General features: G+C 48.5%; 1 protein-coding gene across 1 annotated transcript in view; it reads left to right on the top strand.

The window, feature by feature from the left end:
* The first annotated feature begins 2,642 nt into the window (after positions 1–2,642).
* Pkd1 (polycystin 1, transient receptor potential channel interacting) overlaps positions 2,643–27,217 on the top strand; it is a 47,784-nt gene continuing 23,209 nt past the window's right edge. The window contains 14 exon segments of the mRNA XM_042054951.1: positions 2,643–2,890; positions 18,820–18,891; positions 19,004–19,075; positions 19,247–19,416; positions 19,668–20,339; positions 20,455–20,638; positions 21,770–21,990; positions 22,255–22,370; positions 22,873–22,999; positions 23,298–23,530; positions 23,999–24,751; positions 26,122–26,253; positions 26,462–26,637; positions 26,949–27,082. Of these exon segments, the coding sequence (XP_041910885.1) occupies positions 2,676–2,890; positions 18,820–18,891; positions 19,004–19,075; positions 19,247–19,416; positions 19,668–20,339; positions 20,455–20,638; positions 21,770–21,990; positions 22,255–22,370; positions 22,873–22,999; positions 23,298–23,530; positions 23,999–24,751; positions 26,122–26,253; positions 26,462–26,637; positions 26,949–27,082 (3,277 nt within the window). The 5' untranslated portion in view covers positions 2,643–2,675.

Genomic DNA, 27,217 nt, shown 5'->3' with positions numbered 1-27,217 from the left:
GAGCTATATATATATAATGAAACTCTGTCTTGAAACAACAACAAAATAATAATAATAGTAATAATAATAATGAAAAGGGGGTGGAGCTGGAGAGATGGTTCTGCAGTTAAGAGTGTGTACTATCTATCCAGAAGATTCCAATTCGGTTCTCAGCACCCATGTCAGGTATAACTTCAGCTGCAGAATCCTACAGTCTCTTCTGGCCTACATAGGACCTGCACACATGTGGGATGCACTCATAAGAGACACACACACATAAGTGAAAATAATAAAAATATTTTTTAAAACAGCTGATTAATTTTTTTTGTTTATTTCCTTAGCTTCACTGTTTTGTTTTTTTATTTGTTCATTTGTTTTTGCTTATGAGCTAGGATCTCATTATGTAGCACTGGCTGCCTTATAACTCACTGTGTAGACCAGGCTGGCCTTGAGATCCTCTTGCCTCTGCTTCTGGAGTCCTGGGATTAAAGACCTGTGCCAGTCTGCTTCACTGTTTTCTTGTGGGCCTATCTTTCTGTCCTTGGAGTTCTCAAATCTTAAAAATCTGTCATCTGATTGCAGTGAAAAACTTGGACTTTGAAATATAACTCTAACTCTGCTGCTCACCTGCTGGGTGGCCTGGAACATTTCTTGACATCTCTGTTTCTCCGGTAACCTCATTTCATGAAGGACTAACAAGGGTCTCAGTTGCTACAGCTGTTGAAATTCAGCAGACTACAGCAATGAAGGTGTGAGCGAGGAGTGTGGGGTGTGCATTCCTTTCCTTCTGTCTCTCAGGATGTCCTCACTACCGCTCTCGCTCTGCTCTCCGTTCACCTCTCTTTGCTGGCCTGCTTCCCTTCACCTGTTAACCCTTTCCCACATTAAGAAAAGGACTTGGTGCTCTTCTGTCCTTCCACATGCCGTGCTGCTCTCCTTCCCTACACTTGGAGCTTTTCAGGACAGCTGACCACAGATTTTGTTTACAGTCCTTCCATGCTGCCAATCTGCTGACACGTGGCTTCCTGCCAAGTCTTCTGTTCAAAATGCCTTCTGTAAAGGTCACTTCCTGACATCTTTACTTTACCAATGCACAGGTGACCCAGCAAGGGCTGGAGCCAAGATGGCCTTGGAGAACCCAGTGTCTGGGGTTCTGACAAACTTGGGACGAATGCTCTGTGTATAGTAGACAGCTGGTAAATATGTGTCCTTTCGGTCTCATGTCAGCATTTTCAAGCTGTTTCTAGAACACTCTCCATATACAATTCTGTATTAGTTTGTAGATTTTCAATTGTTGTTAGGTTGGAACCCCTCCTTATATTAACTTCCTCCTTCTTTAGGTCTGGCAAAGAAGTTGAACTTGAGAATGGGCTACACCCTCTGTACTGAGTTTGGAGTATTTAATGTTAGTTTTGTCTTAGATCCTGCGCACAAGGATCTGCAGACTGGAGTTGCCTGCTGAGTGGGAGGGACAGCACCTTTCAGCAGTCGCAGAGTGGGCTGCGCGTCGCGGTGGCGAGCACCGCGATGAGCTTCACCTACTTCAGGTGAGCGCTACTTTATGCATCACTTCCGAGCCTCTGCAGCATTCTCTGGCAGAGGTCCATGAGATGACGCAAGTATTTATTAACTGTTGTGTAGGCTCAAGTCGGCGGTACTCTTCACGGGCAGAATACTTGCGTAGAAGAAACGCACAAAGCGAACTCCCCAAAACAGTGGGCCACAGCCACAGCTTTTTTAAAAAAAATTAATTAATTTTTATTAGTGTAGGGAGCATGCTATGGCCAGAGGACAACTTTGTGTAAGTTCAGCTTTACGTGTTACGTGGGTTTTGGGATCGAGCTCAGGTCAACAGGCATTGCACCGCAAGCTCCTTTATCTGCTGTGCCATCTCTCCCGCAGCTATTGGTGTTTTCAATGCTGTGACTGTTGATTACAGAAGGCTGGGAGAAGAGAAACCTACTGACGCCGGGGAAGCCTCAACAGCCAGAGGACCTCACAAGGGAGCTCGGGAAGGCAGGGTGAGTAGTCAGCCGCTCTCCAGTCTCACACCGCCCCTCTCTGTAGAGGGCAGAGAATCGACCCTTATAAAACCCCGCCCCTGCGCTGCCGCGCAGCGGCTTTCGCTGCAGCTTGATGGGTGGGGACTCTTAAGCCGCAGCAGAAGGGGCGGAACCTCCTCCACCCTCTAGTCTGGTCTACAGCTGGCCCTGCAGAGCAGGGGGCGGAGCCTTTGAAGGCCACCTCCTCTCCCACAGAGCCCCGCCCACCAACGACCCTTGAGTATCGGGCGGAGCCTAGGCGGACGCCCTTCCTTCAGGCCCCGCCTACTGCAGAATCTGCAGCGCAGAGGGCGGAGCCTGTCAAGGCCTTCTCCATCCAGCCCCGCCCACGGCCGACTTGGAGGCGCAGGGGCGGAGCCTGAGGACGCACCGCCTCGCGCCGCGCCGGGGGTGGGGTAGGAGGAGGAGCCGGCCCTGGGTCTGCAGTGCAGCGCGAATGCGCGAGCTGGCGGCCAAGGCCCTGAGGTGCGGCCTGCCCCAGAGCGCTGAGCTGCTGTCGCAGCGCAGACAGGCTACGGCCGCCGCGGCATCCTGTCCCGGGCCGCACCATGAGGTCCGCGGGCCCCTCCTGAACTGCGGCTGCCGGCGCACGGGGCCTCGGGGAGCCGGGGCCATGCGCGGGCTGCGCTGACGATGCCGCCCGGCGCGCCCGCTCGCCTGGCGCTGGCCCTAGGCCTGGGCCTGTGGCTCGGAGCGCTGGCCGGAGACCCTGGGCGCGGCTGCGGGCCTTGCCCGCTCCCCTGCTTCTGCAGCCTGGCACCCGACGCCGCTTGCCGCGTCAATTGCTCGGGCCGCTGGTTGCGGACGCTTGAGCCTAGTCTGCGCATCCCTGCTGACGCCACCGCGCTGTGAGTAGTTGCGCCGAGGCAGGGCAGGCGGACGGGCGGTTGCCATGGCGGCGGGCGGCCTGGCTAGAGCATCACGACTGGGTCCTGCGGGAGCAGAGCTGAGGTGGATAGGGCCCTTCCGCAGCGTTGCTGCGCTGTCGGCCGCAGGGCGTGGGCGCGGTCCCGAGGTCGCGCCGCTAGACGCAGCGGGGCCTGGCCGCTCCCAGGGCGAGGCTCCAGTAGGGACGTCGGCCCGACTAAATAAGGAAAACCTTGGACCTCAGCCGGCGTGACCCAGAGGGGTAGCCAAAGATCCCGGTTTCTGTGAAGACTGATGTCTTAGGCTGCGGGTCTCCTCAAACAGGAGCTGCAACAGGCGCTTGGGGCGTGGCAGGAGGTTTCGGAATTAACGTTAATTAGAGACTAATTGAGATGTATCCTGGGGTTGGGGGATTTCTGTCAGGGCCCAGAGCTGACATCTAGGGGGAGGAGTCCAGATAAAAACTTGACTGGGTAAGGATTATCTGTGTTTAAGGGACAAGGTGGTTTCCAGAGGACTGCAGGCTGGTCGTGGGCACGAATGGTGGGCTTGGGAAGTGTTAAGTAGAAGGTGTGATGGGAGAACTGAATTTTCTTAGGAACTTAGGGAAGGGAAATTAATTGCCTGGAAAAAATTTGAGACCCATCCAGTTTTGCATTCTGAAAGTAACAGACAGTCTCTCTGAGAGAGAGTGCTTTAAGCCAGGCTTAAGTAGGGTCTTTTTAAAAGGCTGTCTCTCTTAGTTCTTAGTCTAATTCCCTGGAGGATGGTAGAGCTAGACCCTTGTTTTACAGGTGAGGAAACAGGGTTGGAGATGTGATGTAATTTGTTCAAGGTATCACATCTTAGACATGATAGCCTGAGGTTTGGAGCTTTTGTAGTGCTGGGGACCAGGGTTGGATCAAGAAAGATGAGGAAGACAGGTTGCAGATATTTGTCTCAGGGTCTGCTGATCCCAACTGCTCAGATTTCCTGGGCACTGAGCTCCAGAAGTCCTTGCTGGAATACCCTCAGGAACTCATTAAAGTAGAGCTAGACCCTTTCCTTAGGTTTTATAAAGCTCTTGGGTGACTCCCCCTTAGCTAGGAAGCCCTGTGTCCTTCGGAGCTGAGATTTGGGACTTCACCTAGCCTGTCATTGTGCTCCTTGACCACTGAAGTGTTTGTGGTGCTGCTATGTCTGGAGAAGGATCCCCTCCAGCTAGCTAGCAGTACCCACAGAAATTGCATCAGATCCACCCCACCTTTTATTTATGGACGCTGTAATAAGGGCACCTCTCTCTTCTGCGGGCTGGTTTCTTTGGGTGTCAGGCCAGTTCGTATTGGTTCCTCCTCCTTCAGCCTCTACTGGCTTCCTAGATCTGTCGAGGGAATGAAGGGTGGGGACCTTCAGGTCTGTGGGCTCTGCAAAACAGTGAAGCTTGAGATGTTGCCATGGGTTTTGGTGTAAGACGTTTTCTGAGAGCTGATAACCTGGCGTACCCTGAGTTCACAGACTTCTCAAGATGTTTACTTCTCACACTGTGAAGAGACGTCAGAATAACTTCATGTGGATGGGTGGGTGAAGACTCCATATTTTTTCTTTCTACCTCCAACACTGCTTCTAAGGAACTTATAGAGCTGGGAGAACCAACTGATAGGAAGCTGAAGCCTGAGGGACAGGTGTTGAGGTCCCCCTGCTGGTTCTCGAGTCCACTCTGTTGTCCAGTGGCTGTCCACCCTGCAGACTACTGGAAATCAGATAGACGCAGAGAGCAGCCTTTCAGGCCATTGTTTAGACGCCCAACGAACAGTGCCTTCTTTCCAACTATGATCAGGCCCCTCTGTATGTGTGACTCCTTGGCAGGACAGCTGTGTCCTAGAAGTAGGACAGCTGGTCTTCTGAGAACATAGCTTCCCATCATTTCTTGGCTTGAAGAAAGGTGACATTACTGGCAGGGTGCTGCTACTTGACGGGCTTTGGGCTTTACTGTGGCTCATTATTGTGAAAAGTATGTAGAACAGAGTTATGAGTCTCACCCTTCTTGCCTGTCATTCTTGCCCTATGTTTTGAGCCAAAGACCAGCATCTTAGTCTTTTTTTTATCTGTGGAAGTTTCAAGTCTATCATAATATTCAAAACACACCTAAACTAGGGAATGCTTCCTTGGTTCTATTGGATGTCAATTGTGGAGTTTTTGTTTGTCTCTTTTTTAAAAGTTCCTTTTGTTTTAGGTGTGTGTGCCTGTTCTGGTTTTACTAGATAGGGTTTCTTTGTGTAGCCCTGGCTGTTCTGGAGTTCACTCTGTATGCCACGCTGGCTTTGAACTTACAGAGATTCTCCTACCTCTGCTTCCTGAGTGCTGGAACTAAAGGCATGCACCAGTTACCACCTGACATGTGTTTGTTTCTTAAGACATGGTGTGTCTATGTAGCCCTGGTTGTCCTGGAACTTGCTCTCTACAGAGCTGACCTCAAACCCAAAGAAATCTGATTGTTTCTGCCTGACAAGTCCTGGGACTAAAAGTGTGTGCCACTATGCCCAGCTGTTTGCATTTTTGTTGTTGTTGTTTGTTTTTCTTTTTTGAGATAGTATCTCAAGTAGCCCAGGCTGGCACTGAACCTTCAAACCTTTGATCATCTTGCCCCAGTCTTCCTAGAGCTGGAATCACAGATATGAACCCCCCAGGCCCAGCTCTGGATTGTTGTAGTTTGAACTAGGGTCCAGACGAGGGCTACACAGCACAACTAGTTGATGGCCTGAGTCTAGCTAATGGCTAGGGGTCTCCCAGTTTTCTTTTTCTACTTTTGAGTTATAGAAGAAACTAAGTCCTTTTTCGTTAGGTTTTGACTGACAAAGCAGTGTGCTCTTGGCATGTCTCTGTTCTGTTTCCTTGAATATAAAGTAAATACCTTAGGGTGGATTGCGGGGCCTCAAAGGTAAGGGTTTGTAGTCAATGGACAGGTTGAGGCACTGGCAACATACTAACACTACAGCTGTTTAAGTAAGTCCCCTTTCTTCTCCATGTTTCCTGGGGGCTGTTCTCCAGTCCTCAAGTACCAGCCACCAGGAAATGTACCTCAAAGACCATTCTGCTGCATTGCAGATAGAACATGAGAGCCTGAGTGTGGGATGTGTGTTCAGCCAGATGCTGTACAGATAGGAGAAGCACAGATCACTGTGTGCAGGCAAGCTCCTGTTCATACCTCATACCTCAACATCTAGGTCAAGGAGAGCAGAACTCCAACCTCAGAAGATGCCTTTAACACTGTGAGGATTCATGAGACCTACTCTAGCCAGTACCTTCTCACTTCTGTGTGTGGTAGGGGTGAGAATGAAGGGTTTGTGCTCTGTTGCCCAGGCTGGTCTTGAATGGACTTAAGAAATCCTCTTGCCTCAGTCTACCACATACTGGGATACAAGCATGTACCAAGTGTGCTGTGCTCCCTTTAATTTTTTTTTGTTTTTTGAGGCAAGTTCTCACTATATAGCTCTGGCTAGTCTAGAGTTTGCTATGAAGAAGTCTCAGCCTCTTGAGTGCTGAGGTTACAAGTATGAGCCACTACACCTAGCTTATTTGTTTTGTTTTTCAAATTTATATTTGCTTTAAAATATTATTTTACTTTATTTTTTATGTTTTATTTATTGATTTTTGAGGCAGGGTTTCTCTGTGTAGCCCTGAATGTGCTGGAACTCAGAGATTCACCTGCGTCTGCCTCCTGAGTGCTGGGATTAAAGCTGTGGACCCCTAAATCCAACTCTAGATTTTATTTTTATTTGTGTGTATGTGTGGTGTGTTGTGTAAGTGTTTGTCACATATGTGTGAGTACTTTTAGAGGCCAAAAGAGGGTGTCACATCTCCTGGAGCTAGAGTTACAGGGCACATGTTGCTTAAAACTCTGGGAGGCAGCATGGACTCTTAGCTGCCGAGCATTTCTGCAGTCCCTGATTTTATTTAATTTTTTTGAGATGTTGGTCTCAAACTTATTACATAGTTAAGAGGGGCCTTGAACGTCTGATTCGCCTGCCTCCATTTCTCTCCTGCTGAGATCAAGTATGAGTTACTGTGCCTATCTTCTTTTTTGTTTCCTTTTTCACTTTTTTCCCCTGTTGTTGTTTTGTTCTGTTTGCTTTTTTTTTTTTTTTGGTTTTTTTTTTTTTTTTGAGAAAGGGTCTTAACTGTCTCATTCTGTATCTCTTACTGGCCTGGAACTTAGTATGTAGAGCAGGCTGGCTTCTCATGTGGCATCAGTTACTCTGCTTCTGTCTCGCTGGTGCAGGGATTACAGTGGAAAACCAACATACCTAGCTTTCCTCTCGCTAACCTCAGCTTCTGTGTTGTCTCTCTATGCACTGAAGGCCTGTATGAAGAAGTCAGGCTGTGCTGAAAGCTCACCATGGCATCTGCTGTCCCAGTTCACCCCACTCTCTGATTTGGGAGATGATGTGAAACCGCCCTGCATTCTGCTCCCATGAGCCAAGTGAGCCTTGGCTTGCAATGCTAGGAGTTTTTAAGAAACCCAAAATGTATGTGAGCCTCCGTTTCCCTTTCCTGTTTTTGTTTTGAAGAAGAGTCCCACTAGATATCCCTGCTTGGCTTTGCACTTGGCATCGGTCTTCCTGCATGGTGTTCCAATACCTGGGTCACTGTGCTGGTCTTCCCCTTCTGGGTTCTCCATCCAGTGTAGGCAAACAGTGTCCTCACATGGTGCTTCCTGTGTTGCTGCCTCTGCCTTTTCTGGCTGCCATCATGTGACTTTCACCGAGTAATGCCTGAGCCTTCCTGAACATTCCTGGGGCATAACGGGTCCCTCTGTTCCCTCCTTTCTTTATCCCAGGGTGCCTTTGCTGCGAGGAGAGGAGCACAATGACCCTGGCTCCTGGGGGGAAACCCTGGCTTGGGTTGGGTTTCAATTGAGGAAGCCATTTTGGATGGAGACACATTTTCCTTTCCGGAACATTGCTATGGCCAACATCAGCAGCAGGAGCCCAGACAGCCGGCCCGCCTAGTGTTCTGGAATGAAAACACCCCACTTCTGCTGCTGCTGTCTGGGGTGTTGGCTGTCTGGGCTCCATGCTCAGGCCTGGCCTGCCTCAGCTGTCCGTATGGCTCCAGCTGGCCTGGTGTGGGCGCCACAGGGCGTGAGCAGTCTCTCTGAAGGACGAGATACAGCTGGAAAATGCAGCTCATGTCTTTTCTCGGAACACCTCGTTCTTTCTGGGTTGGCAGAAGTCTTCTTCATAAAGAGGCCTTGTGATGCCCAGGCACTAATTGCCAAGGAGAGGGGTATACTTGAGGGTCAAGGTAGGCAGTGCTTCCTCTCCCTGATCAACTCCTGGGGGTTGGATCTGGAAAATGTGGTATGCCTAGTGCTAAGAAGGCAGGTTGGATCCTGTGAGGCCACCTTGGGAAGGGTTTTTTCCTCTGGCAGTGGGAGAAGACACCTTCTTCTGGTTGCAGCCTTTAGTGTAAGGGTTATAGTAGGGGACTACCTTGTAGCTGTAGGAGTAGAAAGACCTCAAGGGTCCTGGGTCCCCATACTGCTTTACTGCCCTGGTACTGTGCTGGTTCTTGTCACTGGCCTCCAGGTGGTTGAGGTGTGACTATGACTGGACTGAGGCTCCTGCCTACTACAGGACACCACAGCCCCTAGAAAACCAGGGCAGCCACTGAGTCCTATCTGCCTGTTGACACACTTTCAAGGGCTTGGGTCTGTTGGCTGCTGTGGACATGTCAGGTAACGTGGAGGAAGCCGCAGGCTCTCTGAACCTTGAGATCAGGGTTGGAACAGCTCCTGCCCTTACTGAGTATAATGGAACATAAGAAGGACCATGCATGGACACTAGGAAGTGGTCTGGAGGGAGGTATCACTGAGATCTGCCTGCCTCTGCTTCCCAAGTGCTGGAATTAAAGGCTTACGCCGCCACCGCCCGACTCCAGTGCTGGTTCTTTTCCTTCTTTTGATTTGAATGAGTTGCCTCAATGCCCCATTTGTATATGGGGTGAGCAGACCTTCTTCCCCAACTGTCTTATTAACATGGGGACAGTGAACAGCTCTTGAAACAGTTATTTCTTGGGCTACGCTGGGCTTGTCCCTCTGTATGAGGAGGACCCACTGTCTATCACATTCCTTCTGGTTTGGGGGCCTGAGCCTTTGATCTCTGTTCTTGCTGGTAGGTCCCAAGAAAATCTTAGGCAAGTTATATTATGCCCACCATCTCATCCTAGTGATAGTTTAGTTGTAGGAGAACTTAGTATCTGGACAAAGAGCTTTGTAAGGACATAAAGATCCTACGGAACATCTTGTTAACAATGTGGGGCCTCTTCTACTCCCCAGGCCCTGGAACTGTGAGGTCCTACAGCCTGGCTGAAGGACTCTTAATATGGGCATTTCCACTGCTGCATCCTGATGTCTTTTCCTTGTCATCTCTGAGACTGGGCACCCCGCTGTGTGCCTAGTCCTGGTTTTGAGCCAGGTGAGAGATGGGCCTCAAGGTGCTTGCAGAATGATGGTAGGTATGGCTGTCCTCTCTGACCCTTCTCCTTAGAGAAACAGTTGGTATAGTCCAGAGATTGCTCCTGTCCTTTCTGACACCAGTGTGCTGGGGTGTTTTTCTTCAGCTCCCTCTTTCCTAAACTTGAATTCATTAATTTAAACATCATTTCCGGCCCTGGAAGCCAGCCTTGCTTGCCATAAATAGAAGGGAACGAAAAGCAAAGAGAACAAAAACAGAGTGAGGATTGGCTCTGCTGCTGGGCTTATGAAAGACCCATTAGTGCTGAAAGGCACCCAGAGTGAGGCCAGCCCAGGGCCTCTGCCCTTTCGCACTAGAACTGCCTCATCATGGCTTCCATTTTCTTCTGCCCTGGCTCTGCTTGGGAGTGTTTATGGGGATCATCCTTGCTGGTTGAGGAGACTCTGTTTTCCCAGAGAGAAGATGAAGCTGGGCCTTGGAGTACAGGGGGCTTCCTCCTTACCATGCTGGCCTAGCCTGCCAGAGGGAGGAGGCAGCTGGCTCCTGTGAAGTGGGTTATATAACATCCACAAGCGGGCCCCTCAGAGCTGTTCCCTTTGAGCCCTGTTTCCAGCATGGCCGCCAGCAATGGGCTGGGGGGAGGTGGTGGCTGGCACACACCCGCCTGTTGACTGCATGCGTCTGGAATGTGCAGATGTTTCCTTTGGGGCTCCAGCTGGCCTTTAAATCCCACTTGCCCCCTACATCTAGACTAAAGAGCGGGTACCTAGGCCACTTGCCTCAGCAGAGAAGGAAACCGAGGCTGCTTAGCTGTTAGTCTGGGTTGCATCTTGTTGTGGGCAGCCTGTTGAGGGCCTCCTGTCATGACTCTGGAATAGGGCTGGTCCTCACAACTGGCCCATCTTAGTAAGGACTTGCAATGTTCACAGTGACCCTCCTTGATCTCCACCTTTGCATAGACCTACACACTTGACTTTATACTATTGCTGTCCTGTTTGCAGAGAGTTGCCCTGAGGTGTCTGCTTTCTCTGTCTCATAGCATCACCCCAGCTTGTGTAGCCTGCATATGGAGGCTCAGAGAGGCTGTTCTTCTTTACTAGAAGAAAGTCGGGAGTCAGAAACAAGATGTCTCTTGTGGGGAGGCTGGGGTCCCTCCCAGCAGATCAGGTAGCCTCATAGGAGTGGCAGTATTGGGATATGAGTTGTCTTTTATCCCTTACCCCACCAGAGTGTCTGATCTGGAAGGTAGGGGTCACATGTATACGGTATAGAAGATCTTTATTCACCATTCTCAACATAGTCACCCATTGTGGAGCAGGAGGGAGGCAGCAGATAGGCCAAGCTGAAAGCACTCTCCATCCATGTGGAACTGAGGTTATATCTGTCCCAGTGTTGCAAGCAGTATGGGAATGGCCTGCTAGACTGAGAGACAGTATGAGTATTTGGCTGCTGCCCCAGTGTGTGTGAGTCTGAGCTCAAGTCCCCTCTAGCCTTGACTGTGGAAGTTTCTGTAAGTTGCTGGCTTAGGTCTTAGAGGGTCCAGAATACCTAGCTGGCCTATGCCCTGTCAGGGTGTTCTGGCTAACCTGCTGGCTTTCCTCGTCATGGCAGGTAAGGGACCAATGCAAAGGTAAGCTGCTCCTTGCTTATGTGTGCCTTTTGCCAGGATATCTTGTGTCTGCCTTTGTCTTATTCCTGATAGTTATAGGGAATCTAAATATGGTTCCTGGGCATCAGACTGTAGTGACATCATCTGGCAAGAAGTCAGGCCTTCGAAGATGGGGCTAGTCAGGTCTTGGCCATAATCTTAGAACAGTGATGGCAACAACAGATGGCGACATGGAAAATTTCTGTTCAGGGCCTCTGGGCAGGGATCCTATGTATTCTTCTACTTTTCCTCACATCCCCTAATACCACCCTGTCTGTTGGTGCTGATCTCTAACCCTAGGGGTTAGAGTCAGAGTCCTATCCAAGCTGTCCTGTTCTCTACAAGAACAGTTTGGGAGCTTTTCTGACCAGAGTCCCTATGGCTCTGTTTCTTTTCTGGGCCACAACCCAAGTCCAGGTGAGATCTGGGGAGAAGTGCTACAATGCAGCCTTTTGGGAAAGGAGCCTCAGTGTTTCTGTTGAGCTTGGTCTCACTGGAGGACCTGGCTGGATAAGGAGTCAAGCGTTTAGATGAGGGAGAAGTGTCGTGCCCCAAGGCTGATGTTCTCCACACAGGTTTCTTAGGTGACCCTAGCAACTAACACTTGAGGTGGTTTTCTGAGAAAATGAAATTTGAGGGTTCTTCCTCATTTCCTTCCTCTTATTCCTCCAATCTTGGAGACTGGGCTGGAAACCCTCCATGTTAAAGGCAAATATAAAATTCTGTCCTTGCCTCACTAGCCTTTCCAGGGTCACTGCCACTCAAGTCTACTTCCTGGTTCCTCCTAAAAGTACAGGTTTCTGTGCTATCATCTCTTTAGCCACTGGAAAGTCCTTGATTAGATCTAACTGATGTTTCCCCTGGCATGACCATTGTCTCTCATGTGGGAACATGGATAGCAGAGTTGAGATAAGTCTAGCAAGGGGTGGTGTCTAGGAGCATGCTTAGGAATGGAGGCCAGGCCAGGAAGACCCTGGCTTCTGGCTTCAGCAAGTGGGTAGTCATGTCACCTAGTGTAGTCTTTTTTGTATCAATCCAAAATCTGTTCATTGGGATGGTTCCCATATGTAGGCAAATTTTTATGTCCTGCCTACCAAATAACCCAAATAACCACACAGAGACTTCTTATTAATTTTGAAAACTTGACTGATAGCTTAGTTTTGATTCTAACTAGGTCTTATAGATTAAATGAATTGATTTCTACTCATCTGTGTGCTGCCCTGAGGTTCATTTACCTCATCTATATACTGTCTATCCTGCTTCCCTGCTTCCCCTATGTCTCCTCACATCTCTGCCCTTTTTCTTTCCAACGTCCTCTGTGTCTGGAAATCCTGCCTGAGTGAATGGTCATTCAGTTTTTTATTAAACCAATAAGAGTGACATATCTTCACAGTGTACAAGAAGATTATCCTTCAACATTTCCCCCTTTTTGTCTAAATAAAAAGGAGATTTCAACTCTAACACAGTAAAATTGTATACAATAAGAACAATGAGCTGGGCAGTGGTGGCGCACACCTTTAATCCCAGCACTCGGGAGGCAGAGGCAGGCGGATCTCTGTGAGTTTGAGACCAGCCTGGTCTACAAGAGCTAGTTCCAGGACAGGCTCCAAAGCCACAGAGAAACCCTGTCTCAAAAAACCAAAAAAAAAAAAAAAAAAAAAAAAAAACAATGATTGGGTATTGTCTAAATAAAAAGGAAAGGTACTAACTTTAACAAATAAAACTATATACAATAAGAACAATTATCAAGTAAGAATTACATTTACCATGTCTAGTCCATTTGTATTTAGCAAATTTAGAGAAAATATCCATTATTTATCTTCTCTTGATGATTCCAAAGTTTTGTACCTAATTTAACTTCTATCATAACTAAGGAGAACTATAACTGTCTAGGCTTCAATTCCTCAAAGACCCCAGAAGGATGTACTATTACCTGAGTAAACAGGAAGTGCAAATGTAAGCCACTCCAAAACTAAGAAATGACAGAAACATCTGTCTGTCTGGACAGTCACCCCAACTTTCCTCTGTAATGTTGGGGCATCCGTCTTTGGCCTACAGGCCTAGACTATGGGACAGACTTTTTTGTGAAGCAGTCCAACCTTGAAGGACTGTCCAACCTTATCTTGTCATAGTTTAATAGTCTTTTCCCATGTGTCCTGCTTGTCCAGTTTGTTTAGCATACTGTCAGCAGTCAAGACAAGACCATTTCTTGCCCAAATAGCTAGTTTTGCCACATTGAAAGCAAACTCAATCTGGAGTTTCTTTGATGCCCACCATCTTCCCTGAAGTAAATTGGTACTGCTAGGAGCATATGTGTCTCACTTTCATGAAAAGGCCTGTGTTAACAAAACATTTTAAGCCAGGTACCGTTAACACATGCCTTTAATCTCAGTACTTGGGAAGCAGAGGTAGGCGGATCTTCTGCGAGTTTGAGGTCAGTTTGATATAAAAAGAAAGTTTCAGGGCAGTCAGGGATGTTACACAGAGAAACCCTGTCTTGAACCTCCCCAAAATTTTTTTTAAAATACCATATTTTGTAGGTCTTTGAATTGCTTGAAGACCATCTGTCTATCTAAAATATATCTGTTTGACCTTGAAAATATACCTAACATGACTACAAGTTTGTTATAGACTGACTACTAATCTGTATTCTTTATTATCTTAAACAGTTTGTAATAATAACTTTCAAGGACTATAAATTTACATTACATTGTTAAGTGAGTTGCATAGGTACAATACCTTCAACAAGAGTAGAAATATATGTGCAGTATGTTCTAAAAAATAACATTAAATTTGTATCAAATATAAGCAATCCATACCAATGTAACTAGTGACTGTTCAAAAGTAGACTCAACAGTTCATCCTTTTTATCTCATCATTTTTATACACATCCCTCTTTTTTCATTCAGAAAGAGATCTCCAAATCTAATTCCTTTGTTCAACTTTTTTTTTCTGACCATGACCAATAACAGTTTGTAACCAACTCTCCTAAACAATGACAGACATCCATAGCCTACTGAATGACCCAAAACTACCCACCTCACCTCTTAGGAATTGGGTGTTGTGTTCTCTAGACTATTTTCTGTTGTCTGACAGGAGGTTGGCATCTTTGGGGGACCCTGAGAAAATTAGGATAATGGTCAAGTCCTGGAACAGATTACTGTGAAATTGGATCATCTTAGCTAGCAGCCTTGAAGATGTTCTGAATGCAGAACTCTAAAGAAACTGCAACAGAAGCACTCTAAGAGGCTGTATCACTTGGGCCACTGTTTTCATTGGTGTCTGTTCCCCTTGTTCTGTAAAAACATAAACTTTCAAAGGTAACATACATATCTGCATTAACACAGGTATGGACTGTGTCTTGCACACAAGACATCCAAAGATGATTTTGTTGTTGTTGTTGTTTGAACAGGTAAAATATACATTACTTGTCTAGCAGTTTTTCTAGGCTTATTTCTTTATGTCTGTAGCCAGGATTTTCAGGGAGTCTCCCTAATCAAATCTAATCTCTATCGATCTTGAATAACTCCACAGCCTTTTGTTTTCTGTGGAGCAAAAGCATAACCTTTTCGCAATATAACATAGTTTTTGGCTTTCATTTTGAAGTTAAGACATTTTTAAATTATATAGGTTGGTTTAATTTTTTTTTTACTTTTATATTTTGGTTATTTTTGAAACAGGGTCTCTCTGCATAGCTCTGACTGTCCTGGAACTCGCTCTGTAGACCAGGCTGGCCTTGAACTCAGAGATCTACCTGTCTCTGCCTCCCATTTGTTGGGATTAAGCCTGGCAAGGTACTTCCTCTTGAGTTTTTTTTTTCTCCATTTCTGGAGAGGGATGAAGGAAATCCTTTGCAAGAGGCATTTTTTTTAAAAAGATTTATTTATTTATTATGTGTACAGTATTCTCAGTATTCTGTCTGCATGTATGCCTGCAGGCCAGAAGAGGGCACCAGATCTCATGTGGTTGCTGGGGATTGAGCTCAGGACCTTTGGAAGAGCAGGTACTGCTCTTAACCGCTGAGCCATCTCTCCAGCCCCCAAGAGGCATTTTTTTTTTAAAGATTGATTTATTTAATTATGTGTATAACATTCTGCCTCCATGTATAACTGCATGTAAAAGAGGGCACCAAATCATTATAGATGGTTGTGAGCCACTGTGTGGTTGCTGGGAATTGAACTCAGGACTTCTGGAAGATCAGCTAGTGCTCTTAACCTCTGAGCCATCTCTCCAGCCCAAGAGGCATACTCTTGTTGAGATATCATCACCACCAGAAAACCAAGTACAATCTTGTAGAGAATTCGAGACTGTGGAGTGGTGTATAGACCTGGAAGGGCCCAAAAGTGTCCACTGAGTCATGATGATACAGGATCTCCTGTACCAGAAGCCTCACTGGACATTGGATTATGTATGCAAAGAGAGCCCAAGACATGGATGGCAGGTTGACTGAGGGTTATCAAGACTCTGAAGGTGGAGAGTAGCAGTTTGGGTAGAGCTTGACACTGGAAATACCTCCTAAAATGGCCTAGTAATACCAATGTTATTTGGTTTCATAGGTGGAGCCTAAGTTATCTACCTCCCTATTATTAGAATTGGGGGCTAGACTTGTGACATAACACAACTACAAATTTAATAGATGAAAAGCATGATTACATTGTTTTCACCAGTAGTTGTCAGGTTACTATGTAAACTTTCTTTAACTCTTCCTTTTGGTTGGAGTTCTTAGCTACTGAGCTACATCACTAGCATAAAAAGGAATCGTTGGCGTTTGTTGAATAGTTTATTCAGTGTTTGTAGCAAGGGTGTGGTTGGGTGGTTAGTTGGTTAGATGAAGTACCAGTGCATTTCCAAGCCTAGGTTTTAGTTACTGTTTTGAGGCATCTCACTGCATTTCTGGTACTTCTTCATATGCTTACTGTATGCACCTGCCTCAGCCTTCTGAGCAGCTATCACTCCAAGTGTTTGCTGCTGCAGGAGTTCCAGCCTGTAGTTTGATATTTTTATTTTATCCATGATCTTTTGTGTAGATGTTGCTTATTTTGGAATGTAATTGGGTCTGTTAGGTTTTAGTTTGTTTTTAGATGGGATCTTACTCTATAGCTCTGGCTGTTCTAGAACTTGGAGCAATTCTCTTACCTTAGTTTCCACCTGTGTGTGCTACCAGGTTTAGCTATGTCTCTTGTCTTTAAAAACAAATAAATAAGTAACCTTATTTAATTTTTTTATTTGTGTGTATGTGTGTGTTTTGTGAGTCTGCCATGTGTATGCAGGTTCCTGGAAACCAGAGGTGTGGGGTCCCCTTGGGCTGGAGTTACAGGCAGTTGTAAGCTGCCAGCGTGAGTGCTAGGAACCAAATTTGAGTTCTCTGAAAGAGCAGCTAATGTTCTAAATTGCTGAGTCGTCTCTCCAGCCCCATCTCTCTTGTTTCGATGCTTTGCTTTTGTGCTTGCACAGGTTTATATTTGTAAACACATGCCTGTCTCAGTGATAGCATGTCCTGGCCCCATCACAGGTTGCAGGTGACTTGAGTTACAAGGACAGACTCTGACTCTTCCCACAGTAGTTGCTCTCCTCCTCCTTCTCTCCTGAGGCTCTCAAAGGCCAGTGCCTTTCTGTGATGCTTTCTTCTCTGTCAGTCTGTCTGCTCCAATTTACAGTATAGTAGAAAGTGGCAGTTCATGTTCCACTGTTACAGTGAGTTTTTATTTTACGTATATGTGTTTTTCCTGCATGTATTTTAGTAGCCCACATGTGTGTAGTGCCCACAGAGGGCAGAAGAGGGCATTGGACCCCCTGGAACTGGGATTACAGATGGTTGTGAGCCACCATGTGGATGCTGGAGACTAAACTTGGGTCCTCTGCAAGAGCAGCAAAAGCTCTTAACCTCCTGTGAGCCATTTCTCCAGCCTCAACATTTCTCTCTCTCTCTCTGTCTCTCTGTCTCTATGAGTGTGTCTGTCTGTCTGTATAGGCCAAAGGGACAACTTCAGTTGTCACTCCCTAGGAATACTGTCCACTTGCCAGGTGTGGTAGCACACGCCTTTAACCCTATCACTTGGGAGTGGTGGACTGTGAGTTTGAGTCTAACCTGATCCGTGTAGTGAGTTCCAGGACAACCAAGGCTACATAGTGAGACCCTGTCTCGAGAAAACAAAGGAATGATGAGCATTGTATTTTGAGGCGGGTCTCTTACTGGTCTGAAGCTTGTATAATTAGGGCAGGCTGCCTAGCTAACAGTCCTAGGGATCTGCCTGTCTTTATCTCCTTAGTGTTGAATTAATATGCACTACCACAGCTGCTTTTTTATGTGGATTTTGGAGGACCAAGCTCAGATCCCCCAGCAGGTAGTTTATGGACTGAGCTATCTCCCTGGTCCATGTTCCATTCCCACATTTTTAAATTCTGATTTTCATTGCCTGTATACAAACTTTCATAGCATCTTTTTTTTTAAAATTTAAGTCTGGGGTGTCTTTCCTCCATTTTTTTCATGTGTATGTGGTATATGTTTACAAATATGTGTAGAAATGCTATAGGTTGATGTTAGAAATCTTCCTTGGTCACTCTTCCATCTTTTTTTTCTTCATTTTTTGAGACAGGGTTTCTTTGTGTTACCCTGGCTAGCTGTTCTTTTTTTTTAATTTATTTAACTTTATTTTATGTGCATTGGTGTGAAGGTGTCAGATCCCCTGGAACTGGATTTTCAGACAGTTGTAAGCTGCCATGTGGGTGCTGGGAATTGAACCCAGGTCCTCGGGAAGAGCCGTCAGTGCTCTTAACCGCTGAGCCATCTCTCCAGCCCCTAGCTAGCTGTTCTTGAACTCAGAAATCCACCTGCCTCTGCCTCCTAAGTGCTGGGATTAATCTCGTCTGTCTTTCTTTCTTTCTTTCTTTCTTTCTTTCTTTCTTTCTTTCTTTCTTTCTTTCTTTCTTTTCTTTCTTGCTGGGTTTCTCTGTAGCTTTGGAGCCTGTCTGAAACTTACTTTGTAGACCAGTCTGGCCTCGAACTCATGGAGATGTGCCTGTCTCTGCCTCCCAAGTGCTGGAATTAAAGGCCTGTGCCGCCATTGCCACTCTTATATCTTATTGAGACAAGGTCTCTCAACTAAACCTAGAGCTTGCCAATATGACTAGTCTCACTAGCCAGCATTTATGAGGGTTCTGGGGATCAGAACTCCAGTCCTCTTGCTGTTGAGGACTTTAACAGTATTGAGTGCTTTAACAATCCTGAGCCATCTCCACACCCCTGAACTGAGAGTTTTGATAGTTTGTTTGGGGAGATATATTGTATGCTGTCACTAGGACTGTGGTGCGGGTTATCCAGCAGGATTCTTCCTTGTTTATTGCATTTTTATGCCCCCAGTGCATCTTGGGAACATCTTGAAGACTCTCTTCTACTGCCAACTAGGTTCCCCAGCCCTAGTGAACACTGAATCTCATGTAAAGGGTGTGAATAACCAGACCTTGATGATGGTGGGACTCTTCTGTTGTACTGGAGACAGACCAAGGCTCTCCTTTGGGAGAAGGGTTGCAGGGGCCACATGGGAGGCGTTTAGGTCAGTTATTCAGTGTGGCCCTGCTGTGTGGTCCTCAGTACAGGGCCTAGGTGTGGTCCTTAGCTCTTCTACCTCGCTTTCCCCAGATTGTTTCTCATGTCTTTCATGAGAAAAGCTCTCCTGTGGCTTGAGAGAATAGGGGGCTTGTGGGGTGAGAAACCTAGCTTTGGATGCTGGGAAGCTCCTGGTGAGGACCAGATATGCCCTCGACTAGCCCAGAGTTCCTGTCCTGATCACAGCCACTTGTTTCTCAGAGACCTGTCCCACAACCTACTCCAGACGCTGGACACTGGACTCCTGGTGAACCTCTCGGCCCTGGTGGAGCTGTGAGTGTCTCCTCCCTGTTATGCCTGCCACACTAAAGTTTATTCAGGGCAAGCAGGAAGTGCTACCTGTCACCAAAGGGTCACACCTTGTCCAATCCTTTTTTTCTTGCAGGGACATAAGCAACAATAGGATTTCTACATTAGAAGAAGGAGTGTTTGCTAATTTATTTAATTTAAGTGAAATGTAAGTTGCTTTGTTTTTAGTGGGTATCAGTAATTGGTCTCTTATCCCCAACACCTCCTCTGTCCTCCTGCCCTGTTCTGTTCTTCCTCCCAGTTTTGAGAGCTGTGGGCAGTGGGAGGTTGATCTGTATCCCTGCTGGCCTGGCACCCCACACCTGCCCCTCCCCTGCAGAAACCTGAGTGGGAACCCATTTGAGTGCAACTGTGGTCTGGCGTGGCTGCCACGCTGGGCAAAGGAACAACGGGTGCATGTGGTACAGCCTGAGGCAGCCACGTGCAGTGGGCCCATTCCACTGGTCGGCCAACCTCTCCTCAGTATCCCGTTGTTGGACAGTGCCTGTGGTGAGTGCAGGGGATGTGTGGCAAAAGGACAAGGATGACACTGTTTTCCTTACTGGGAGAGTGGAGTTACCGACCTGGTGGCTGATGAGGCCCAGGGAAAGACATACATGGGAAGAAAGTGGCCAGATATAGTCTAGAAGGCCTCTTTGGGGGTGGGGGCTCTGCCATGGAGAGTTAAAGAGAGTTGGTGAGGAAACAAGATGCAGCCAGAAGGTAAGGCCCTGGGACCCAGTGTATTTGTCTGTTCCCAGGTGAGGACTATGTGGCCTGCCTCCCTGACAACAGCTCAGGCGCTGTGGCAGCAGTGCCTTTCTTCTTTGCTCATGAGGGGCCATTGGAGCCTGAGGCCTGCAGTGCCTTCTGCTTCTCAGCTGGTGAGAGCCTTGCGGCCCTCTCAGAACAGAACCATTGTCTCTGTGGGGCAGGCCAGCCCTCCAACACTTCTGCAGCCTGCTCGTCCTGGTGTTCCAGCATCTCGCTGTCCCTCAGCTCTGCCTGTGGGGGCCCCACTTTGCTCCAGCACATCTTTCCTGCCTCCCCAGGAGCTGCCCTGGTGGGGCCCCGTGGACCCCTGGCCTCTGGCCAGCCAGCAGACTTCCACATCACTTCCCCTCTGCCCATTAGCTCCACACGCTGGAACTTTGGAGATGGCTCCTCTGAGGTGGACATGGCTGGCCCTGCTGCCACCCACTCCTATGTACTACCTGGGGGCTATCACGTGACAGTTGTGCTGGCCTTGGGGACTGCCTCAGCTCTGCTGGAGACAGAGGTGCAAGTAGAAATGGCACCTACTGTCCTGGAGCTTGTGTGCCCATCCTCCGTGCACAGTGATGAGAGCCTTGAACTTGGCATACGGCACCGTGGAGGCTCAGCCCTCGAAGTCACCTATAGCATCCTGGCCTTGGATAAGGTGCCTGCTCAAGGTGCTTACCCTGATTCACCCCTCATGCTTCCTCTTCTATGCTGGGGTAGGGTGGAGCCTGTTACTCCAGCCTCAGGCATTCCTTGATGTCTTGTTCTTTGCTTACCATCCCCTAGTGGTGCACCCACTCTGCCCCTCAGACACAGAGATCTTCCCTATCAATGGGCACTGCTACCGCCTGGTAGCAGAGAAGGCACCCTGGCTGCAAGCACAGGAGCAATGCCGGACCTGGGCTGGAGCTGCTCTGGCCATGGTGGACAGTCCTGCTATTCAGCACTTCCTGGTCTCCCAGGTTACCAGGTACTTGCCTCCAAACCCTAGAAGAGCCAAAGTGGGTAGAGGTTGCTGAGGATGCTGGGTGTGGACTGAGTCTGAGGCCTGTAGAAGCTCAGGAGGTGAGCTGGGAGCAGCTGGGCCTTTGTGTCCTGCCCCACAGGTGGCTATTGCTGGCAGCTCTGCCTGCATAAAGGTGGGTGTGGATGGGGCAGCTTCTTTAAACACTTACGGGAAGTGTCACAGGTTGAACTAGGTTCAGGCCCCAGGTCTTTCCTGACCGTCTAGTGGAGGGCCCTGAGTCCTGCTGCCTGGACTGGTTCTTGGTCACCACCAGGATATACTTTCTCCTCCTCATACCCCTATGCTCACCACCCTCTGATATACAGTGAGTGACACTGCTGTCCATCTGTGGAAAGCTTGTCAGGCTCCTGTGCCCTGTCCAGGCTTGTAGGGACATATACTGAGACCCTATAGTCTTCTGTGTAAGGGTGGGTGGTAAGGGTGCACTTTTCCTCTCTTAGGAGTCTGTTCCCTGGGTGGGGTGGGAACTCCTGTCTTAAGGGTCACTCACATCCTTTATATTGCCTGTGCTGAGAAGGGGAAATAGAGGTCCAGAGTGGTTAAGAACCCTCTCCAGAATCATCCAGGTAATGGATAACAGTGGAACAGGTAATGGGTAACATGGAACCAGGGCTCCATTATAACTCCCCACCTGTGTACCACTGTGTGTACTTGTGCATATATATTCCTGAGTATGTGCCTGTGCCCAAACTGGGCCATGACCCTCTAAACCTTGCCTCTAGAAGGGCCTTTCTGCCTTGGTAGAACTATCAGGTAGCACCCATGGGTAAGACAGTCTTGATCCTCTGCTCCAGCCCTCAGAGTTTCCCTTCAGGACAAGGTCTGGTAGCCCATGATCCTGAGCAAAATCTGAGGTCTCTAAGAAGAGCTGGTTCTATACATATGATTCTGGTTGAATGTGGCTTATGGGCCTGGGTTATTGGTCCTTGCTGAGTAATGTTTCTGAGGCTGTATCACCACCTGGAAAATGAGAGTGATATGACCCATCTGCCAGGGTGTTGTGAGGAGTGTGTTCCCAGAGGTAAGGTATAACTGCTCCCTGATGGCCTGGCCCTCCCTTGAATCTGCCCTCAGGAGCCTGGATGTGTGGATCGGCTTCTCATCTGTGGAGGGGGCAGAGGAAGGCCTGGATCCTCAGGGAGAGGCCTTCAGCCTGGAAAGCTGTCAGAACTGGCTGCCAGGGGAGCCACACCCAGCCACAGCAGAGCACTGTGTGCGTCTGGGGCCCGCTGGGCAGTGCAACACAGACCTGTGTTCAGCACCACATAGTTATGTCTGCGAGCTGAGACCTGGAGGTATGGACTGCTCTGTAGCAGGAGCCATTCTTCCCTGTTCTTACCTTCTCAGGCTCAGTATTGACCATGTGTTTGCTGAATGTTTGTTCTTGTGCCTGGGTTGGGGCTGAACCAGAAGAAATAAAGACAGAAGGAATAAGATAAGAGGAGGGGGCAAGTGGTTCTGCCAGGTGACTCGGCCCTAGGTCCAGCCCCAACCTGGATATTTCCCCAGTGTCACCTCTTCCTGGCCCTGGCATCCATTGCATACTTGCCTACCCCTAGGGCCTGTGTGGGATGCTGAGAACTTTCTTGTGGGAGTGTCTGGTGGAGGCATGGCCGGACCCCTGCATCCATTGGCACAGCAGGAAACTCTACAGGACCCCCTGCAGCCTGTGGAGGTAGGCCAGTCCCTTTTGTGTTCTAGAACCCAAAGACCTTACATTTTTGCAGCTCCAGAGACCTTGAATTGCTGTCTCCAGTAATCAAGTTGGGGCTGGGGATATGGTGCAGTAGTAGAGCAGTAGTCTAGCATTAGTGAGGGTCTTGGTTTAGTTCCTAGCACCTTAACCCTTTAAAAACAACAACAACAAAACCAACCCTCAAAGCTGGTTTTGGTAGAGGTTGTTAAAAATCATTAGTGCAGCCAGTCTGACATTTAGAAAAATACTCAGAGTGCAGATGACAAGCATCTCATTCCATTATCTGAGAAGTCTTGCTGTGTAGCCCGGGCAGGTCTTGAACTCATGATCTTGCTTTAGCCTCCCTGTTGTTCACAAATGGTTTTGATCTCATTTTTTTTTCTCAAGTGATATGAAATGAGGTTTATGGTAGCCTTGAGAGGACTATGCTTACACCTCAAGGGGTAGATCTTTTGAGCTGACGCAGTTCCATCTCCTCCAGGTCATGGTGTTTCCTGGCCTGAGCCCTAGCCGTGAAGCTTTTCTCAGTGCAGCAGAGTTTGAGACCATGGAGCTTGAAGGTCCTGTCCAGCTGCGTCTGCAGGTGTACCGTCCCTCAAGAGGAGCAGGTGGGGTTCTGTAAGGGATAGGAACTGGAGACTTAGGTGGGCTTTCTGAATTCTCTCATGCCTTCTGATCCCAGCTTCAAGGTAGACTGATGGCAGGTTCTGCAGAGTTGCCAACTCCTGTTTCCTTGTCCCAATGATAGATCGGGTAGTGCTTGCTTGGGCATGGTCTAGTGGCAGGGGAGTGATGATGGAAATGAGGAGCTTCTTATCCAGGTCTGGTTTTGTACTGGGTAAGAAGGGAATCCTTAATAGTAGCTTGTTAGTGATCAGGTTCCTGACATCCTTCCTCTCCCAGCAGTGGCCCCAGAAGGCAGCAGTGAGCCTGACAACAGAACTGAGCTAGCTCGCAAGTGTGTGCCCAAGGAACACTGGTGTCCTGGAGTCAATGTCTGTGTACCCTTTGATGCCTCCTGCAACCCTCATGTCTGCATCAATGGGTCCATGTCAGGGCTGAGACTTCCCAGAGCCAACTACACACTATGGAAGGAGTTCCTCTTCTCTGTGCCTGCAGGGCCTCCCACACAGTACTTGGTATGTGTCCTGGTGTGGGCTTGTATGTCTCTGACTGCCCAGGATCCTGGTCTCTCATCAGATACCTTGCACTCTTCTTGTGTGTGCCCAACAGCCTTGCCTTGATTCTCTTGCCTGCAATCCTGCTTCAAAGCCCCTGTCTTATCTCCTTCTCAGGGTCTCTGTCCTTGTGTTATCTAAGGGGGAACTCTTGTTTTCCCTTGGAGCAGCTACCTGCTCTCTATCTTTCTATCCCTGAGAAAGTTCTTTTCACCTGTGGCAGTTCCTCTTGTTACATCTTCCTTGTGCATGTTCCCTGTGTTAACAGTGTCCTGTTTGTCTCAGCCATGAGTGCCTTGGAGCAGGGACTCCATGAAGTACCATTGACAGTGCTGAGACCTGAGATGGTGTCCTGTCCACTCTCTCTCAGTAGTTCTTGTAGTCTTTTATCATGGAGACACAATACAATACTGCTTCCCTCTTCTATAGGTTACCCTTCATGGACAGGATATCCCTGTGTTCCCTGGTGACCTCATTGGCATACAACATGATGCTGGCCCAGGTACCCTTCTGCACTGCCCCCTGACTTCCAGCTGTCCTGACCAAGCCCTGTACCTTTCTACCAATGCATCAGATTGGCAGACCCACCTGCCTATTCATCTGGAAGAAGCTTGGGCTGGCCCAGCCTGCTCCCTACAGCTGCTCTTGGCAACAGAACAGCTCACCCCCCTGCTGGGCCTTGAGTCTAACCCTGGACTACAGCATCCTGGGCGCTATGAGGTCCGGGCTACAGTGGGCAACAATGTGTCCAGGCACAATTTGTCCTGCAGCTTCAATGTGATCTCTCCAGTGGCTGGACTAAGAGTCATTCACCCTGTTCCTCTTGATGGCCACCTCTTCGTGCCAACCAATGGCTCAGTTTTGGTGCTTCAGGTGGACTCTGGTGCTAATGCCACCGTCACGGCTCATTGGTTTGGGGGCAACATTAGTGCTCCCTTTGAGGATGCCTGCCCTCCTGAGGTGGATATTCTCAAGCAAGACTGCACTGAAGAGTCTAATGGCACCCTGTTCTCAGTGTTGGTACTACCCAGGCTTACAGAAGGGGATCATGCCATGGAGATTGTGGCACAGAATGGAGCCAGCCAGGCCAATATCAGCTTGAGGGTGACAGCTGAGGAGCCCATCTGTGGCCTCCGTGCTGTGCCAAGCCCCGAGGCCCGAGTGTTGCAGGGCATCCTGGTGGTAAGTATGGCCTGCAACCTAGCCCTCTAAATGATGAAAACAAGAATCCTCCCACTGAGGAAGCCCTCCAGCTGTCCTCCAAGGATGACAGTTTCTATTACATGCTTTCCATGTGAGGCCTGCTGGGGAGCCCTTGTGATTATATCTCTCTTAGTGGTACTGGGGATGGAACCTAGGGACCCATACGTGGAAGGCAGGTTTTGTTGCTGTGAGCTGCACCTGAGCACCATTTAGAAATGTGTACTTTACTGAAGGTCCCAGCTAGAGCAGCTACTCTGCAGACTCTCTCAGGTTTTTTTATATTCCATTTGGTTTGGTTTGGTTTGATTTGGTTTGTTTTTTCAAGACAGGGTTTCTCGGGGGCTGGAGAGATAGCTCAGTGGTTAAGAGCAGTTCCCAGCACCCACATGACAGCTCACAACTGTCTGTAACTCCAGTTCCAGGAGACCTGACACCCATGGTGAAACATCAATACACATAAAATTAAAGAAATAAATTAATTTTAAAAAAGACAGGGTTTCTCTGTGTAGCCTTGGGTATCCTGGGTCCTGGAACTCACTCTATAGACTAGGCTGGCTTTGAATTCACAGAGATCCACCTGTCTCTGGAATTAAAGGCCTGGGACACCACAACCAGGCTATTCTTTGGGTTTTTTAGGTTTTATGAAACATTCATCACACTTGACCCCACCCTTCACTGAGTCTTCATGAATCCCCATGTGTTTCTGGGCTATCTGCTGTGCTTGTAGCTACCTGATGCATGTGCCTGTTGAAATGGGACCTGAAGCCTCAGAGGATAAATGCTAGCTACCTTAGTACCTTAGGGGGATGGCGCTATCTCCTCGTCTTGGACATGCCCACCCTAACACCAGCAGACACTGAAAGGGCCATTTCTAACCAAGTGGTAGTAGCACACACCTTTAACCCCAACTCTTGAGAAGCAGAAGCAGGCAGATCTCTTGAGTTTGAGATCTACAGAACTCTACAGAGGGAGTTCCAGGGCATCCAAGGCTACACAAAGTTACCTTGTCTCAAAAAAAACAAAAGGAAGGAAGGAAGGAAGGAAGGAAGGAAGGAAGGAAGGAAGGAAGGAAGGAAGGAAGGGTCGTTTCTTTCTGTTTCCTATGACTTGTCCAGGAAACATGGCTTCCCCTGTGGATATACCTGTTCTATACTGACCTGGGTTAACATCCAGGTCTATGAGCATGGGTGTCTTGCAGTCAGGGCTCAGCTGGTAGACTTACATTGTCCACTCTGCACCACACACAGAATTCTCCAGTAAGTCTGAGGGGGACAGATGGGGCTGGGGCAGAGTCAGCTCCAGACTGGGGCAAAATCATAGCTTTGGCCAATGTCATGTCATTTCTCTAGCGGTACAGCCCCATGGTGGAGGCTGGCTCGGATGTGACCTTCCGATGGACCATTGATGATAAGCCGTCCCTGACTTTTCACAACACTGTCTTCAATGTAATCTACCAGAGTGCTGCCATCTTCAAGCTCTCGGTAGGCAGGGGCCAATGGAGGGAGGCATGGGGTCCTGGGATATCTGGGTGCTCACTTTGCCTTCTGTTCTGCTTTGCTTTGCTCCTGAGGACGCTGCTGCAGCTGTGGGTGAGTGTGGGGAGGCTGCTGAGTCGGGGCTCGAGGCCTTTCACCCATTGGTCTGTCCTTGCTGCCTCTGGGCCATACCCACTGATGCCTGTCTCCTCAGCTGACAGCCTCTAACCACGTGAGCAACGTCACCGTGAACTACAATGTCACTGTGGAGCGGATGAACAAGATGCGGGGGCTGTGGGTATCTGCAGTGCCTTCTGTGTTGCCTCCCAATGCCACACTGTTACTGACGGGTAGTGTGCTGGTGGACTCAGCTGTGGAGGTGGCCTTCCTGTGAGTGCCTCTGGGCCTAGAGAGGGGGAGTGGATAGCTGAGCAGGGCCTGGGTTGGGGCTGGCATCAGGTTCTCATTTCAGCCCTTAGCATTTATCCTGGAATCCTGGCTCAAAGCTACAATTTCCTCTTCTGTTGGGAGTACTGGTGGGTAGGACCACATGAGGGGGCAGAGATCCTCGTATGGTAGAGCCAACATAGTATCTTGAACCCATGAACCAGGAAAGAATGATTATAGAATTTGCATTCAGAGCCAGGGGGCACCCTATCTACTCATCTTGCCTGCTCACTGTCTGCCTGCTGCCCTGGCAGGTGGATCTTTGGGGATGGGGAGCAGGTACTCCGCCAGTTCAAGCCTCCATACAACGAGTCCTTCCAGGTCCCGGACCCCACAGTGGCCCAGGTGCTTGTGGAACACAATACCACGCATATTTACGCCACCCCAGGTGAGGGGTGGGGCCATTGCCTTTCAGGTCCTGAGCTTAGACAGCCTACCTTTGGGTATAACATCCCATATCACTCCCACTTTGACCTAGCCTGGGTTGGTGGTGGGGAAAAGTCCTTACTTGGGTAAAGGAGGG

The sequence above is a fragment of the Arvicola amphibius genome, chromosome 4, assembly GCF_903992535.2.
Source record: "Arvicola amphibius chromosome 4, mArvAmp1.2, whole genome shotgun sequence".
NCBI lineage: Eukaryota > Metazoa > Chordata > Mammalia > Rodentia > Cricetidae > Arvicola > Arvicola amphibius.
Note: the sequence above shows the minus strand (reverse complement) of the source record. Positions and strands in the feature narration are given on the sequence as shown.